This window comes from Populus euphratica, unplaced genomic scaffold (genome assembly GCF_000495115.2).
Source record: "Populus euphratica unplaced genomic scaffold, PopEup_1.0 scaffold1.1, whole genome shotgun sequence".
In the NCBI taxonomy this organism is placed as follows: domain Eukaryota; kingdom Viridiplantae; phylum Streptophyta; class Magnoliopsida; order Malpighiales; family Salicaceae; genus Populus; species Populus euphratica.
The window spans coordinates 6469061-6486517 of NW_011499845.1; the positions used below are offsets into that span (position 1 = coordinate 6469061).

At 33.0% G+C, this 17457-nt stretch overlaps 1 protein-coding gene and 1 non-coding gene across 3 annotated transcripts; one reads left to right on the forward strand and one right to left on the reverse strand.

The window, feature by feature from the left end:
• Positions 1-1490: 1490 nt before the first annotated feature.
• Positions 1491-11046, forward strand: LOC105125194 (phosphoglucomutase, cytoplasmic). Of its 2 annotated transcripts, XR_842194.1 has the most exons (19): positions 1491-1748; positions 2033-2114; positions 3881-3936; positions 5353-5466; positions 5570-5632; positions 6119-6235; positions 6352-6452; positions 7041-7100; positions 7199-7298; positions 7415-7572; positions 7652-7747; positions 8546-8609; positions 8699-8780; positions 8883-9058; positions 9143-9219; positions 10004-10136; positions 10446-10562; positions 10649-10780; positions 10812-11046. XR_842194.1 is itself a non-coding variant. In XM_011025538.1 (18 exons), exons 1-18 carry the CDS (start codon positions 1668-1670, stop codon positions 10718-10720), a joined length of 1749 nt encoding a protein of 582 aa, XP_011023840.1. In that variant the 5' UTR covers positions 1491-1667; the 3' UTR covers positions 10721-11046. The 2 variants fall into 2 exon arrangements, 1 of the variants encoding a protein (XP_011023840.1); XM_011025538.1 differs by having other exon boundaries at positions 10649-11046.
• Positions 11047-11839: 793 nt separating this feature from the next.
• TRNAV-AAC (transfer RNA valine (anticodon AAC)) lies at positions 11840-11913 on the reverse strand. The gene has a single exon. It is a non-coding gene; the product is annotated as a tRNA-Val (tRNA).
• Between the last annotated feature and the right edge of the window lie 5544 nt (positions 11914-17457).

Here is a 17457-nt window from a genome sequence, read left to right on the forward strand (position 1 = left end):
GTCTTCGTTGTTGTTAATAAGAAAACACTCTTGCTTCGTCGCTCAAATACCATGCACCAAGTAGAGAGAGATTTCCAATGCACAGAATCTCCTCTTTCTCCTGGTTTTTATCTTATCGTAAAGAAAGAAAATGGAAGAACTCAACCTTGGTTTAAACTGTTTTTTCATAGTCTGTTCAAGGGAATTACAAATCCTGTTTTTAAATGGGCTGTGTGAATCTTTGACTTCTACTTGTAAATCACTGACACCCTCTTCCTAATTCAAATCCAACATCTTCCACTTAGAGGATGAAGGAAATGTAGCTAGGCCATCGGTTGCTTCTCCCTAAAGGCAAGGATTGATGGAGGGGCAGGGTTTAAAAGAGGATGTTTTATTGATTTAGATGCTATATTGCCCACATGCTAGATCTCTACACATGCACATATGAGTTTCTTCATCCTATATGCTATAGAAGTTTTATTTTATTCTGACTCGAAGAAAGTGGCCGGTTAGGCTAATCTCTCTCTCTTCCTTCAATTTGTTTTTTAGTTTCTGCTACCAGTGACAATACTTCTACCTTTTTCTTTTTTATTACAGTAATTCAAGATTTACAATCCATTAGATAAATTTCCTTAGTCTGAGTCTTCTTTTTGCTAATACTTTTGGTGGATTATTGAAAAAGATTGTACTAGCTGTCTGTCTTGTAGCAGAATAACTCTCAATTTCTTCAGATCTAGTGTCGAGATCTTCAATTTATTTGCAGAGTTTCATTCTATGTTTTTGAATGTCCTTCTAGTAGCAAGTAGGCTTATTTCATTTTGTATGCGGAAGAAATATATTATATTTTTGTTGATTTCAATATCTAGATGTAAGAACATTCATCAACGTTAATTTAAGGAAATATCGCTATGACAAAAAAGAAAGGAAAAGAGAAGAAAACACCATTTGCATTACCAAATTCAAAAAAATTATTGAATTCCATAATTAAGTGCTGTTTGGTTATTGAGTTCGATTAATTTACTCGATTTTATTATAATTTTTTAAATTAATTTTATTATTTAATATTAAATTAATCTTAATAAATTTTTTAATATATATTTTTTAAAAAATTATCCTATGAGTTTTGCAATAATTTAACTTAGGTTAATTTACGTAATTTCAATATGTTTATATCTTAAAATTAAATCAAAATATAATCCGAGGATAAAATTGATTTTGAATTCATTGTCGCAAATCTTTTGTACATTTCTCAATTGAGTCATTTCATCCATTCCCACTGTTTTTAAATCAAATTTATTAAAACGACACTGTATTTCATAAATCAGTCACATTTGACTGGAAAATATGAACAGACACTGACAAAATGACCCCGTTGAAAATGTTCGAAACCTTCGGGACCGAGTTGAATAAATACATTGTCCTAAATCTTAATTGACAATAGATATATAGGTTAGGAATTAAAACGGGGTTTTTTCATTGAAGATCCACGGGAATCGTTCACTGTCACTCTCACCATGCCACTGCCAAGTGTCAACCGTTGAGCCAAATAATAAACGACAACTGCGAGTATTACGTACATCCACACCGAATAATCCTCCTCAGATACCCATTCCCTCACCTCTCCTTGAGCAAGTACCAAAATTTTTAAGTCACAGTACAGCCCTTTCGCTCTTCCCTGCTAGAAAAAAATGGTGCTATTCAATGTTTCACGAGTGGTGACCACTCCTTTCGGAGACCAGAAACCTGGAACTTCTGGCCTTCGCAAGAAGGTTTGTTTTTTTTTTTTTTGTTTTTTTTCTCTCATTACTATTGATTGATTCTCAATTGCATTCAGATCTGTCACATTCCATTTCTTAGCAGTTGATCTGCTTGATTTTTCGCGTTCAGATATCTTGAATCTGGATTTAATTTTTGTGCTTCCGATCCCAGTCTGATGATTTGTTAATTTCTTTCTGTTCCTTCTTATTCGATTCAATTATCTTTTTGTTAAATCTATCCTGTGCGTTTCTTGCGGTTGTTACAATTCCTTTTTTCTTTTGTTGGTTCTTTTCAGGTGAAGGTGTTCAAGCAACCTAATTATCTGCAGAATTTTGTCCAATCAACCTTCAATGCCCTCCCTCCACAAAATGTTAGAGGTGAAGTTTGATCTGTCACCTTCACCAAAGAATTGTTTGCATCTAAACTTGGATCTAGCGTCAAACTCGTGCACCTTAAAATTGGGAATTATAAAATATTTTAACTGCTAGAACAGAACCCTGCCGTCTTGCTCGACTTTTGTTTTTATTTCCTTGAAAACATTTCTACCCTTGATGACCATCTCGCCTTTGGGCCCTTACTCTGAGGTTAAGACAGTGTTCTCCATCCTCTGTGTGTTCTCCATCCTCTGTACTGAATCGGACCAGAGATATGTGTTCTAATAGACAGATATAGTTGAAAATTTTCACAAATTGACCAATGTTCTGTTTTGAATCATTTTTTGCAATTTGATTTAAGTTATTTTTTAATTCTTGATTCAAAGAAAAGTCATAATCATGTTTGGTTAAAAATAAATCTCGACTTATATTAATGAGTTTTTATAAAATTGATTCAAAATTTTGCCGGGATTAACGTTAAAATTTTCTACTTAATTTGTTAACTTCAACTTATATCACCTTCCTTCTTTAGAAAATTGATTTTGTGGCATTTATTATCAAACATCTAACTGAACTCATCTGTCTCAATTTATTTATGGAAGTTAATTTTTGAATTATGACTCATAGTTGAAAGTTATTTTTCATTAGCTTTCATTTGGTTCAACTTTTTCTAATTGATTGAAGTTGTGTTTAAATTTTAACACCTAGAAAAGCAATGTTGTCAAGAGGTGCTTAGGTGCTCACCTAGGGGCTCCAGGCGAGGCAGGCCCCGATGCCTTTATTAGCCTTAGGCGTTGGATTCCAATGAAGCGCTGCCTAGGCAAGCACCTTGTGAGTGAGTGAGTGCAAGGTGTTAACGCTAGTGCCTGCTTGAAGTTCTTCTTTTTCAGCTGGATTTTTCTTTTTTTTTAATTGATTTATGTTTTGACCTACTTGTTCATTTTATTTAACTGATATTTAATTTTGCTTTTTAATCTATTTGTATACTTACTACAAATTATCTTAGTTTGTTTTAAGGGTGAAAAACATAACTTTATATGACTATGCTATGATATTTTATATTCTCTTTTGATTTTCTAATGATTTAATCTTATTTGGAAAGATATATACTTTAGATTTATATAAAATAAAATAAAATAATTTTACTTTTTTTTGTTAATTTATAGCATATTGCCTTGGTTCATTCAGCCAAGCGCCTAGTGCCTAAGCATGCGCCTAGCACCTCAGGCATTTTTATAGGCTTGGCATCTTTTAGTGCCTTTTGCCTTTGAAAACGCTATATAAAAGTCATAAATATGTTTGATAAGAAATAACTTTTGACTTATGGATTCTAACTTATACTGCATCAAAAAAGTTGATTCAAGTCGTTTTTACTAAACATACTTCGAACCTAAAGTCTTTTTAACTTATTTGTATCATTAGTTATTTATGAAAAACAACTTTTGAATTATGACTCAAAGTTAAAAGTCACTTTTCATAACTAATGCCAAACGGATTCTTAGTCATTCCAAATGGACTTTATTCTTTTACCAATTACATGTGCGTGAATGCGATGTGAAATATAAAGTTCTGTTTTTAATTAAGAGTTTCCAAGGTTACTTAATTATCCTTTCTTGTCCTTCTGCATGCCATTAACACAATCAGTGACATTGATCTCCAGTGTCTATATCTAATGCCATTATGCATGACTGCTGATTGTTTCCTATTGAACAACCTAGTATATTTCTGATATTTTGTTTTTCTCCCTTTTTCTTTGCCATTATATGCAGGTGCTACACTTGTTGTTTCTGGTGATGGTCGCTATTTCTCAGAGGATGCCATTCAGGTACCATATATAATATGTGCTGTGGTTATAATGTTACCAGATTATGAAATGTTTTGACTGAACTATTACTTTCATGCCATTGGATTTATTTTCAGTTTTGAAGGGCACATGCCTTTTAAATTCTTCCAGCTCTATTGAGCATTTGTGAGGATGCATGTCCCTGTGTGTGTTTGTGCAGCCATGCCGTCACATTACACTGTGGACATGTATAATTCTGTTTGAAGTTTGGAATATATCTGTAATTGGGCTGTAGACGGGTAGAGAGGTCTAAGATTCACCATCAAGGTTTGTCAATTTTTGATGGATTGATTGCACCAAATAAACATCCCTTCTTGAGTTCTTTAATGAGTAGAAGAATCTACAATAGTATGCTGAACATAATCTATTAGCAAACTGACACTTTATATGAAATGCTGAAAGCATGAGAAAGCAAGCTTTTCTGATCATCTTGATCACCCCATTAAGCATTTGAGCTATAAAATCAATCTCCTGCCATCATATCAGGCTTGCAGTCAGCTTTCAAGCAATCCTGGATTGGTGGTAACCAGAGTACAATGAGGTTTAAATCTCAGCTGATGTTTTCAGTTCATGTTCTTCCATTTCTGTTCCTCCCCAACAAAGCATTTGCAAAAAAAAAGGCCTGTAGATTGAACTTGTTGACATCAGACTTCTTGTGTCATGTGAACCTTGAAAATACCTTCATTATTGAATATGGCCATGAACTTTATGAATCATTTGTTTTAAAATATAAACCTACTTTGTGTGGTATAAGCTCTCAAAGTGTGTTTTCTTGGGTATTTTATGAGTTCTAAGTGAGCTGAACCAACTAGGATCTTCTTAACCGGTGTGATTCTTGAATGAAATGCATGGGCAATATCTCTGACAGACACATATTGAGTGCTTGATTACGAGTTCTTTATTGGCTACTGGTTTTGAGCATGGCTATCCATTCCAGGCCAAGGCAGACTGTTCAATGTTGTGCTGTTCCCAGCCTGCTCAAATCATCTTTCCTTATTCTCTTAAGTAGTCTAGGATATGTTATGTGGTATAGGTTTGTTCACTATTAGTGGTGATTCTTGGATAGCTACAATAGAGAGGAGAATGTGCTATTGGTGTATTTTGTGGGTTTTCAAGGGGTTGGGAACTCTTATCATCTTCATTTCTGTTACACTTACCATTCTCTGTGAGGATACGTCAACTTCATGTTGTAAGAATTCGCTCTTGCTCTCCTTTAATAGTATGGTCTATTCCTTGCTTTCTCTCTCTGCACAGTGCTGTTTTGCTTTTGCTTTTTGTTTTTTGGGAGGGGTGGTATCCTTGTTGTTTGCGACTATTAATAGTATGCATGTTTCAAGCAATCAAACCTCAATGGAAAAGTCATATATTTGATCCAAGTTTCTTTTATTCAATTGGCAGATTATTACTAAGATGGCAGCTGGAAATGGATTAAGACGTGTTTGGGTTGGTCAGAATGGACTGCTTTCAACTCCTGCAGTATCTGCTGTAATACGTGAAAGAGTTGGGGTAGATGTAAGTAATCGACTTGTCTTTGTAAGCTGGGCTCATCTCCTTCAACAATAGTAACAATAGTCTTCTGCACAATGAGTTTTATACCTTTGAACTTGAATGTCAGGGATCCAAGGCAACGGGAGCATTTATATTGACAGCAAGTCACAACCCAGGTGGTCCTAATGAGGTAAATAAAAACTGTTGTGTTTTTTGTCTTTTAAATGTTTTTATATTTTTGGTCTGGGATTGTGGTTCTTAGTGACAATTACAGCTCCTCAAGATTTCTTATGTTTCGGATGAAAGGAAATGGGATATGATGTCACCTTAAGGTGGAAAACAGAAAGAGGATGTTGATCGGTAATCAATAATTATTTAGCATCCTGCCATAACTAATAAAATTAGCAGATTTTTTTTTTTGATTGCCAACTTCATTTTTTTTTTATCTTTCTTTCCTTTTTGATGAAATATCAATACTAAAACAAGTGGAGGGCCAATCTTGCTGAATATCAGCTCATACATGCTAAAAGCATTTGAAGCATGGCAGCACTAGGATGCAAGATAATCTACTGTTATCTCATAACAAATGTCTGGGAGTTTATTTTGTTGTGTGGTAATAAGGAATCCTGTGGTATGTTATCGAAATCATGCTTCCTTTTTTGTCTCTCTATTGCAGGATTTTGGGATCAAATATAACATGGAAAATGGTGGACCTGCTCCTGAGGGAATCACAGATAAGATTTATGAGAACACTAAAACAATAAAGGAGTACTTAACTGCTGATCTGCCTGATGTATATCCTTCATCCTTGCCCTCTTATATTTCATTTGCCTCCTACGGTTTCTGTCAAACTGCTGCCAGGGTTTCATTAACTACGTTTGTATGTGATGGTTTTTCAACTGCATCCAGGTGGATATCACAACAATTGGCGTAACCAGCTTTAGTGGGTCTGAGGGACAGTTTGATGTTGAGGTGTTTGACTCAGCTAGCGATTATATCAAATTGATGAAGTGAGCTGTTTCCTGTCTAAACTGCAAGTTTTCTTTAGTTTTGTTCTATGGGGACACTTCACTGAATATTATTAATGATGCTATTTATTTAGCTATAGACAATCACTTGCAGACATATATATCATTTCTATTTGTATACTTCTAAGCAGACTTTATGAACTTTACTGGATTGCATACTAGCAGACAGCTGTTTTTTACCCCTCTCTTTACTTCTGTATTATGCGCTATGTTGTGTAGCTTACTGGATTATCTGGACATGATGATTATTGGCATTGACATGCTTATGATGCAGAATAATATAATAAAATTTAGGATACTCCTTGGATGCCCAAGGAATTTTATTGGCTCATATGAAGTACAGAGAAAAAGTTAAATGATTTATTTTTCTTTATGTGATTTTTATAACTTTGCTAAAATTGCCCAAGCACCTTTGCCTTTTGAAATCAATCTTCAAGAATTTGCACCATGTCTTCTCTAGCATGCTATGCATGCAAATTAGAGTCAGTAGATTTTTCATGGTAGAGCTGTACTATTTTGCATGTTACCTTTCTTTCAAAAATATTGAATGCTTGTTTAACAATTACCCAGGTCTATTTTTGACTTTGAGTCCATCCGGAAGCTCCTTTCCTCTCCAAAATTCACATTCTGGTATTTAGATGGTGCTATTTACTTCTCTTGTGAATTTCTGTTTCTCATGTATGCTATATCGACTTGATAATAACTTTCCTTGGGTCATCATGTTAAAGCTATGATGCATTACATGGAGTTGCTGGGGCATATGCAAAACGCATTTTTGTGGAGGAGCTTGGAGCACAAGAGAGCTCCTTATTGAACTGTGTACCCAAGGTGCTGCTAAGTTTGTGATTCTATATGTGATAAATTATTAGTAAGATCTCTTTATCATCTTTAAGCACTTATTATTTATATAAATTTTCATGCTTGTGCATGGAAAATGCAAACAGGAGGACTTTGGAGGAGGGCATCCAGATCCAAATCTCACTTATGCAAAGGAGTTGGTTGCTCGTATGGGATTGGGTAAATCTAACTCTGAAGTTGAACCACCAGAATTTGGTGCTGCTGCTGACGGTGATGCTGATCGTAATATGATCCTTGGTAAAAGGTAGCAACCTTTAATTTTTTCATTAGAGAAGTTACTTTTCACCTAAATCTTTCATTTACAACTCTTGCTATTTTATCAGGTTCTTTGTTACTCCATCAGATTCTGTTGCCATCATTGCTGCAAATGCAGTGGAGGCCATACCATATTTCTCTGCAGGTCTAAAAGGAGTTGCCAGGTTGTAAAGATTTCTTTGCTTGCTTTTGATGTTCTTTGTGTATGTACAGTATTTAATTGCTTATTGTTGTAGCAGTATATCTTAATGGATGCGGTGCACAACATACTCCTTAACAACTAATATTCTATATGCAGAGCAAGTAGTGGTGTGCATGACTTAATAATCTTAATGAAGTTAGAGTGGAAAAACTTTTCAAGTTCCACATGCAAAACCATAGCCAGTAATTAACATTGCTAGGTCAATTTTCTAAGACATGAAAGCTTGTTTATTGCATGAAACTTCCATTTCTGAAGTTGTCAGGGAACAAGATGGAGAGTAAAAAAGAAAAAATGGAGAGTAAAACGAACAGGATGATTGAGAACATATTAGATCAAGGGTTGTTCTAGTATCCAATTGTATTAGCTGTATAAATTTTTACGGAAGTTGTTTTGTTGAAATAAGTTTCTTTTTAATCTTTCTGTGTAGAGAATCATGTAAAGTAACTATTTATTATAAGGCACATAAAATACATTAATATTGTTGTTTTTTTCCTTTTTGGTTTTGAGCTTGTATGTGTGCATGTCATGCACAATAACCTTTTTATTGTTTTGGTATATGAAAACTGGCCTTGGGTGCTTCAATTATATCTCATGATTCCTGCATTCTATATCAACCGAAACTTGATGAGAGTCTAAAATTCTTGATAATATCTTGGGACTATTGGCCCTATTTCATTGGTTAGGTCATACATGTATTTTTTAATTTTATGCTTTATCGGTGGAAGTTTTTGTATAATGTCTGTGTATTTGCTGTTTCTAGGAGCATGCCAACATCAGCTGCCCTTGATGTTGTGGCAAAAAATCTGAACTTGAAATTTTTTGAGGTATGTCATGCCCTCATCAATTTTTTACATGGGTCCTCCTATGCTATTGTATGGTCATATAATTTGGTTATTCACTGTTCAAATGCCAGGTTCCTACTGGATGGAAATTTTTTGGTAATTTGATGGATGCTGGTTTGTGTTCAGTTTGCGGGGAAGAAAGTTTTGGAACTGGTTAGTCTTTTGTGTCTCTGCGTGTGTAGTAAATCATCTTATGCGTGGAATTCTTATTAAGATGTGCAAAGGGTCTTTTGTTGTAATGGCGTCTGTGAACAGGCTCAGACCACATACGTGAGAAGGATGGAATTTGGGCAGTTCTGGCTTGGCTATCCATTCTGGCTTACAAGAATAGAGAAAATCTTGATGGTGGAAAGCTTGTGACAGTTGAGGATATAGTTCGCAACCATTGGGCTGCCTATGGTCGCCACTACTATACTCGATATGACTATGAGGTACTAGTTTTTTAATTTTTTTCATGCCACCTCTAGAAACAAGAGATCTCAGACTGTCATGTAATTGGTACATTGTCCTTGAAGAATGTTGATGCAGGTGCAGCAAAGGAATTAATGGCATGCTTGGTCAAACTGCAATCTTCCCTCGCTGAAGTTAACGAGTATGTCTGTTTATATACATTTAAATTCTCTTTCTTTATCAAGCTAGCAGTTTTTATCAATCCTTTTAAGGATTGGGATACAACTATTTTATTGAGTGCCTTTAATTTTGCTCTCACTTATTTGAAGTTACCTGCTAAAGCACATTCTGCTTGTACTGTGCTAAAATTCTAACTTGGTTTTGGCGTGAAGATATGGAATAATATCTTTGCATTTTATTCAGTTGCTTTTAGCTGTGTAAAGCTTGGGCTTGAATTTATGATTTTGGTTCCATGTATAGTCCTAGGTGCGCAAAGTTTCAAGGTAAATCTATTCTAAGAAATGATAAAAGGAACAGTCATTAATTTATTTTAGTTTGTTACTATTGATATTGCCATAAACAGTAAAAAAACAGTAAGGTATGTTTTTTAAGTGTTAACTTTGGTCGTTGTTGTTTCAATTTTTTTAAATGATAACTTAAATTCTTTTTTTTGTTATCAACCTTTAATGTAATGTAGGAATGTTTCTCACCACCACTAATATGCTGAGAGCTCGAAAATCAAAACAAGTTTTAAAACTTTAAACCATGGCAATACAATTTGAGATGATGAAATTGAAAAGAAAAGTTTAGTGACCATAACTATATTTCAAGGATAAAAAAAGGGAGAAAATCAATTGTACTATAGCAATACACAGTGCAATTGTCACGCTATCCACGGTAAAAGAAACAGTGAAACCATGTTGCCTTTTAGTTTTTATAATAATATAATAATGAGGAGGAGGAACTTGAATGGTCTATTTATGCAGGATTGTCAGTGGTATACAATCAGATGTGTCAAAGGTTGTTCATGCTGATGAATTTGAATACAAAGATCCTGTTGATGGTTCCATTTCAAAGCACCAGGGTATTCGATATTTGTTTGAGGATGGCTCGAGGCTGGTAAGCTAATTCTCTTGCAAAGCTTTCAGCTTGAGTAAGGTCATTGCAATAGGACTTAGATTGGTGTGGGACAAGCAATATCTTGTGGGCTGAACTAAAGTCTATATCTATAACAGCTGATTGCGATCTTTTGCTTTATTGTTGTTGTACCTTCAAGGAATTAGAAATTATTGTGAAGTGTAAGCATCCATTTCAGTTGATTTCTTGTTTGATTAACCTGGAATATCCTGAATTGTTTCATTCTTACGGATGCATTCCTGTTTGAAATAAAGAATTTGCTGGTTATCATCTCCATGAACATCGGTGCAGGTTTTCCGCCTCTCGGGAACTGGTTCAGAAGGTGCCACCATCAGGCTCTACATTGAGCAATATGAGAAGGATCCATCAAAAACTGGAAGAGATTCACAAGATGCACTTGCTCCTCTTGTATTATCCCACGTCTCATCTATTTTTTATTGGCCAATGTCCATCTCACCAGTTCTTGAGGCTGATTTTTATGGACCTCTTTGCAGGTGGCAGTTGCTCTGGGGCTTTCTAAGATGCAGGAATTCACCGGCCGATCAGCACCAACCGTTATAACATAGATGTGAGCTGCTAGGTGCAGCAGTGGGGATCAGAGTCACCTTGAACGTGGAAAGTGTGGTCTTGATAAACCATGCTTTTACGTGATGAATACTTCTTAAGAAATCCAATAATGCTACATATGCTTTTCTTTTTGTTGCCTTACCGAAAAAGGCAGGAGTACGATTTACTTAAACATGCTGATCCAAAGTTTTGAAGTTCAAAATAAGAATTTTTCTCATGTTATCTTACATGTGTTGCGAGTGTATTTTTACGAACAGGCTGTAATTGACGTGCTGCCCTGCAGTTTTGGAGCTTGTAAAAAGCGTGAAAGATGCTTGTTGATGTCTTTACCTGCACTTCTCAGCATGGCTATCAATTGCATTTGCACCAAGCACGAGCAAACAAGATTTCTCGTAGGCCAATAAACACAGGACTCCAATCCATCCCGGAAACAAAATAAATCTTGCAGACAGTTCCTGCATAACAATAAAAGAATGCAAATTAATGGTACCTGTTTTTACTATAACTTGCAGTAACTAGTCAAGTTCTTTTATATTTGTGATTACTTGAAAATCAGTTTAATTATCTTTTCTTAATAATAATTTACTGGAACAAAAACGTACTGCTTATTAACTCTAGATGCGTGCGAAAATGAACACTTATTTGTAACTCACGAAAAGTTAATGAACATGTAATGTTTATTTGAATAAATGGCCATAAAAAATAACTTGCAATATACTGCATGGATAAAAGTAGACATAAAAAGTCTGATATTTCTCTCAAATCCAAAGATCAAGTACTCAATTATCTAAATTAAAACTGAAGCTGTGTTAAAAACCGAGACGATGAGGGACCTTTATTGTCATGAAACACATTTGGGAAACATGAAAATTTGAGGAAGATAGGACTTTGGGTTAGATACTGCTACGGAGGCAAGGTAAGACTTGAAGTTGTGTAGGCCTAGCAGGAGGCCTGTTCTGCTCTATTCTGCTCTTTTCTTTGGGTTTTTGTTGGGGCCTCTCTATAATCTATTATTAATAAACGGTAATTACTTTTATTCAACAAATAAAAAAATATCCAAGAGATGTCATTTTAATTTTTGAAAGTTATAACTATAAAAAATTCAACTTAGATAAAGTTGGCGTCGCCCGGACTCGAACCGGAGACCTTCAGTGTGTTAGACTGACGTGATAACCAACTACACCACGACACCTTTTGTTTGTAGAGTACAAATACAAGAATTATTACTCAGATGCCTTATGAATAACATGTTTACACAAGTCACGTGAACGGTGGACCTCACAAAATTGAGTTTTACTGAATGGAACAGTGGGGCAATCAAAGACATACAGTGACTCCCGATCGCATTATAGAAATAAAAGCTAAAGAGGATGGGTAATTTATGTATCTAGTATTATTGTATTATGGATTTAATAATTTACTTAAAAAATCAAAGTAGTTCAAAAATAAAGTTTTTAGATTTGACAATCTGTAAATCAATTGATATTAATAATTATATTCATTCTTTTATAATTAAAGTGATTAATAATTTATATTTAATATTTAGTAAATCAAGCTAACTTATGCCTAAAATCTGTAAAAGATATTTTTTTAATGGACATGAAGGACTATGATGATAAAGTTAATAATTTTATAAAAAAATATAATAATATTTTAAAGAGATATATTCTAAAAATATTTATATTAAAAATATTAAGAATAAAAAAATTATGAATCTTTATTCTAAAATTTTCATGATATATTTATAATCTTTGAGTTTTGTTTTTTTATAAAGATGATGACCTGAAATATAATTTCATCCTGAAAACAGTTATGAGGAATAAAATATTTTTTATAAAAATATTAATGAATAAAAATATCTCTTATACATTAAAAGGAAAAGAAGAAAAAAGCATCGACTACATGTTTTTGAGTTCAAAAGTTAGGGCAAGACATATCATTTGGGGATTCGATTTCGATAGTGTTCCCGAACCCACGAGGATGTGATAGGAGTGCCCAGCACATATATGGGACGCTGGGGAAGCCCAGCACCAGGGCTCGGGCTGGTGCCCGCTCGAATGCCTAACCTTTTGCATGGGCTTTAGTGTTTCTAACCGAGCCGTGAAAATTGTTTGGACATGAACCAAAAATATCAGGCCCGTACGTGACAATTGTAGGTTTGGTGCGAAGAGGGAGAGATGTGGATTCGTCACGGTTGGTACAGTACAATGATGGCTTTGCCTTTCACAGTACTAGTCAAGGACAGAAGATTTGAGGGATATTTTATAATGTTAATTTGATCATGGGTGAATCCGTATCATCACATTGATCAGGATGACGTAATGTTTTCACAAACTCATTGAATTACTCTTTTCACGTAACAAAACACAATTCATTAGGAATCGCACGATCCCTTACATCGCAATCCTCACATCTAAACTACATCTGTACTATGAAAAAAAAATTAATTTATTTTTTAAAGTTTTTCAATTTTTACATCTAGCCTCTTTAGTTTTACATCATTATGTTTTTATTCTAAGACTTTATTTTATAATATTTCAGTCCATAAATGTTAGAAAAAAATAAAGAAATTTGTCAAAAAAAGATGAGAGATCTTGATAAATCATATTTCAGCCATTAAAATAGCTGTTTTTAAGGCCAATATATTTATCATAAAAGTAAAAGTTCAATGAAAGTGATTTTATCTTTTAACCATGTCATAAAACTTAGATTGGAGTTTGCAAAAAAAAAATTATTTGAATTTTTTTATTTTATATTTATTAGAGGGTTATTTAGGTTGAAAATGAGGTTATTAAAGTTTTATAATATTCTTTGAATGTTTTTAAATAAAAATAAGTTGAAATTTAGATTTTGGGTTACCTGGACCCTAATTTCTTGATCACTCACAGTGCTTGGGATATGTTCGTAACTAAACAACACTTTATTTGTTATATTTAAAAAATATAAAAATAAATGATATGTCTTCTATTATTTTTTTTAAAATAAGGATTATAAAAATGCTTGATAGCCTTTTTTTTCCTTTTTAAGTCATGCACAGGAGCTTCATTGACGTGACCCTTAAATTATCTTTTATATACTTTGAAATAAAATCTTTCTCGAATAACTATTTACAATAATATTTAAAAAATTATCGAATTAAAATAAAATGATAGCTTCTTATAATAATATTTGTAATTACTTAATGAGTAATTGTATCCGAATCTAATATGTAATATTTTAAAAAAAATTGCACGTAAATATCAACAAGAGTAAAATATAATTTTTTTGTATTTTTCATCATGAATTTGTTATGTAGTTCCTACGAACTAATTATTCTTTTATTCTCCCATACAAACGTATAAAAAGAATAAAGACAATATTTGTTTTTACCTAAATTATTTTTTGAATCATAATAAGTTTTTATTTTTAAAAAATACCCCTAATAAAGATGGCAAGTTTTTGTCAAAAAAATAATAATTAAACTATTAAATTTTTATAATTATTTATTTTAATCATCTTGGATTTTTATTAAAAAATCCCGTTGTTAATAAAAAAAACATGATTGATTAAAATTAAAAAATACATAAACAAGATAAAATAATTTTTATAAAAAAAAACTATTTTTTTCCCAAATTAAATCTGTAGAACTATTTAAAATATTTTTTTAACTGCCGTAAAACTATATAAAACTTGGTGTTGAAAATGGTTTTTTTTTCTCAATTCCACAGTTCATCTTTCAATTTTTAATTATTATTATGAATATCAGCTTTTAATTTCAATCTTTAATTACGATTCTTAATTAATTTTATAATTTATCAGTTTATATATTTTTGAATTCATTGTATTAAACATATTTCTCAATTAATAAATTTTACGATATAAAAAATTACATTAATAACTAACAAGTCTTTTTTATTAAAAAATAGTTTTAAATTTTTTCTCACATGGCGGGCACATCAATAAAATAAACATGGAGCATCGAAACCTTTGGCACTTGTTCAGTGAATTTTCCTGCTGTTGTATTTCTCGTGTTCTTGCTCGCAGCCCTGCAACGATCCCAGTTCAGCTTTTCGATTTGACTGGTGCAACGTGTCATGTTTTCATCGAGCGTCGTTTCACGGTGACAGGATATGATGGCCCGGGCTGTTGTTTTTTCTTCCTTCGGAATCTGAAAATAAAAAAAAAGGACCAGATGTTATAATATTAATTTTGTAAGGCGAGGAGTCGGACACAAAAGGCCCAGATAAGTTTGCATCCCGTGAACCCTGAACAACCTGTAGTCTCTTCATTTCACGGGCTGATTATGTCCCCCGGAATAAATCCAAAACCCTCACAGGCCGCATTGAGTCGAACAGAACAGAAAACATTCGCTTTCACATTGTCTTATCCTTTCGCTCTCGCCAGGAGTCTATTCGCATAATGCAAGGAGAGGCCTTTGTGAGTGACCATTCACCTTCACCTCACTCCTGGTTTGCTGCCTCTTGCCTCGTTTTTTATGGTTCGTTACCTGTTGAGCTTGAGCCGTGCGTGTTCTCTGTTCGCCATTTGAAAAAAACCAAAAAAAAACACCTTTCACATTATCTGGCTAGGTGTTCAGGCCGGAATCCGGCCACCAGATTCAATTTATGCGTGATAGTTTCTCAAGGGGACAATTTTCATATAAACTGCCAAAATTAGTCGGGTGTGTTTTGTGCAGATACCCAGTACAATAAACTGATTAAAGAATTCAATCATGCAACAATATAAACTGATTAAAGAATTCAATCATGCAACAATTAATGTCTCTGCACGTATATTATATATATACCATCTAATCATGAACTGGCTTGCATCCTCCAGGATCTTAAGAGATACGAAGTCACTAAATAAGAGCAGAACCGGTGACTGGTTTCAAGAAACTAAAAGCTTAATCTCAAATCCTGCATGGTTCCGGAAAAAAAAGAGGGGAGAGAGTTGTATAATTCAAAATCCAACCAGCCTTTAATGGATAGAAAACATTGAATTGCTCGGTAATCGGAGTAATTTAAAAGCAGAGGCTATATATATCACTGAAAACAAGCATCCCCTCGGCCAAACTCTATGTATCTTCCTGTTAATTTCATTGATGTCTCCTTGTAAAATTCAAACTTTAATGCATATTGCTATCAATTAGTTTGACCGAAGGTCAACGGAAGGTAACTCGACGTCATATAGCCATCATTATGTATCAGACGGGAAGAAAAGGTAAAGAAAGAGATTGTCTCAAGAGAGCCATTCTCATTCATATTTCAGATTAATTATTTTGTTGATTTGGCTGAAGTAAATATCATATCGTAAACGTATGTGAAGAAACATAATCATTGAATTAAATGTTGACGCATATGCGTACGTCTCCATTGCATCTCCCACCAAATCCTTGCTCATAAATATTGGTAGGTGGAAAATGCAACCACGATGATGATCAATCATATCATTATAAAAAATATTAATAAAAAAAAAACACTTGGAACCGGAGCTTAAGCCCGTAATTCAAGTCCAATCATATTTTTTATTTTTTAGTTTTAAATTGTATTATTTTTTTATATTGCGAATTGTTTTGATAAAAAAATATTTTTTATATTTATTTCAAAACAAAAAAAAAATTAAAAATAACCTCCAAACTTCTAAACAGTAATTCTATTTTATCTTTCTACCATAAATCATAAACACGTTTTTGTGAGTTGCAACGGTTAGCATGCTTGAATTGAGTTATTATTATTACGTATTTACACTGCCTAATTATTAACTAAATCCCTAATCAGCTCTTCTAAATTGTTTATCTATATATTTATATGCCAACAAATAGTGATTTATTATTTAAGAAAGCAATAATTACCCACGATGTGTCGGTGATGACAGAAAACGTTCTTTTAATTGTGGCATTTTTACATTAGTTCTTACGGTGTCTTCTCTTTTCGGAACAAATTCCTTTGATTTCTAAGGATATTTATCATCGAAACACTTTAACAGAGAGACTACCTAGGACAGTAAAACGATAATAACTGATCACTGCCATAAATGGCTTATTAAATTATTATTAATTAATTTTTATTAATGAATATTCCGCACTCAATCTTGCATGATGAGATTGTTTTGCATTATTTTTTTTACAAAGTATATTATTTTGACAAAAAAATATATATTCTATTATAATAAATAGTTATAGTAAATAGTAATGGAGCAAAATGACCGCGTTGATAAGGTGAAATGATGCATCTGCAAGGTGAAATAATTATAGAAATTATATAATTTCTATAATTTTATAATACATTCAAAACATTATTATAATTTATTTTTATTTTTTTCCTGTAAAATTTAACATAAATCAATTATATTTGCATTTTATAATCCTAAAAATAAAAATTACATGCACCTAACAATCATAGTTACTAGCTATCTTCAAGATAAATAAAGAAAACGTGCAAGATAAAAATAACAATTGAGATGAAATATTTGTGTATATATCTGTATTTTAATTTTTAATTAGCATTAATATTTTCATTAATATACCTTTTGATTTACATCATATTGTCATCTCTTTTTTAGCAAATTTTATGAATTAGAAAAAACACATTCATTATATATATATATATATAAGAATTGATTTGAAAGAAATCTTAATCACTAATAACAGCTGCATCACACATTTAAAACCAAATCTAATTACAGAAGGCCAACATTTAAAAACCATAAATCCCTCTCTGCTTTCCCACTCTAGATGACACTCACACGCTAATTC

Bases quoted from the DNA above. Each gene is read 5' to 3' on its own strand.
- LOC105125194 (XM_011025538.1), top strand. From the start codon at position 1,668: ATGGTGCTATTCAATGTTTCACGAGTGGTGACCACTCCTTTCGGAGAC. The intron at 7,101-7,198 runs GTATTTAGATGG...ATCATGTTAAAG, and splicing joins TCTCCAAAATTCACATTCTG to CTATGATGCATTACATGGAG. The intron at 10,137-10,445 runs GTAAGCTAATTC...ACATCGGTGCAG, and splicing joins TTGAGGATGGCTCGAGGCTG to GTTTTCCGCCTCTCGGGAAC.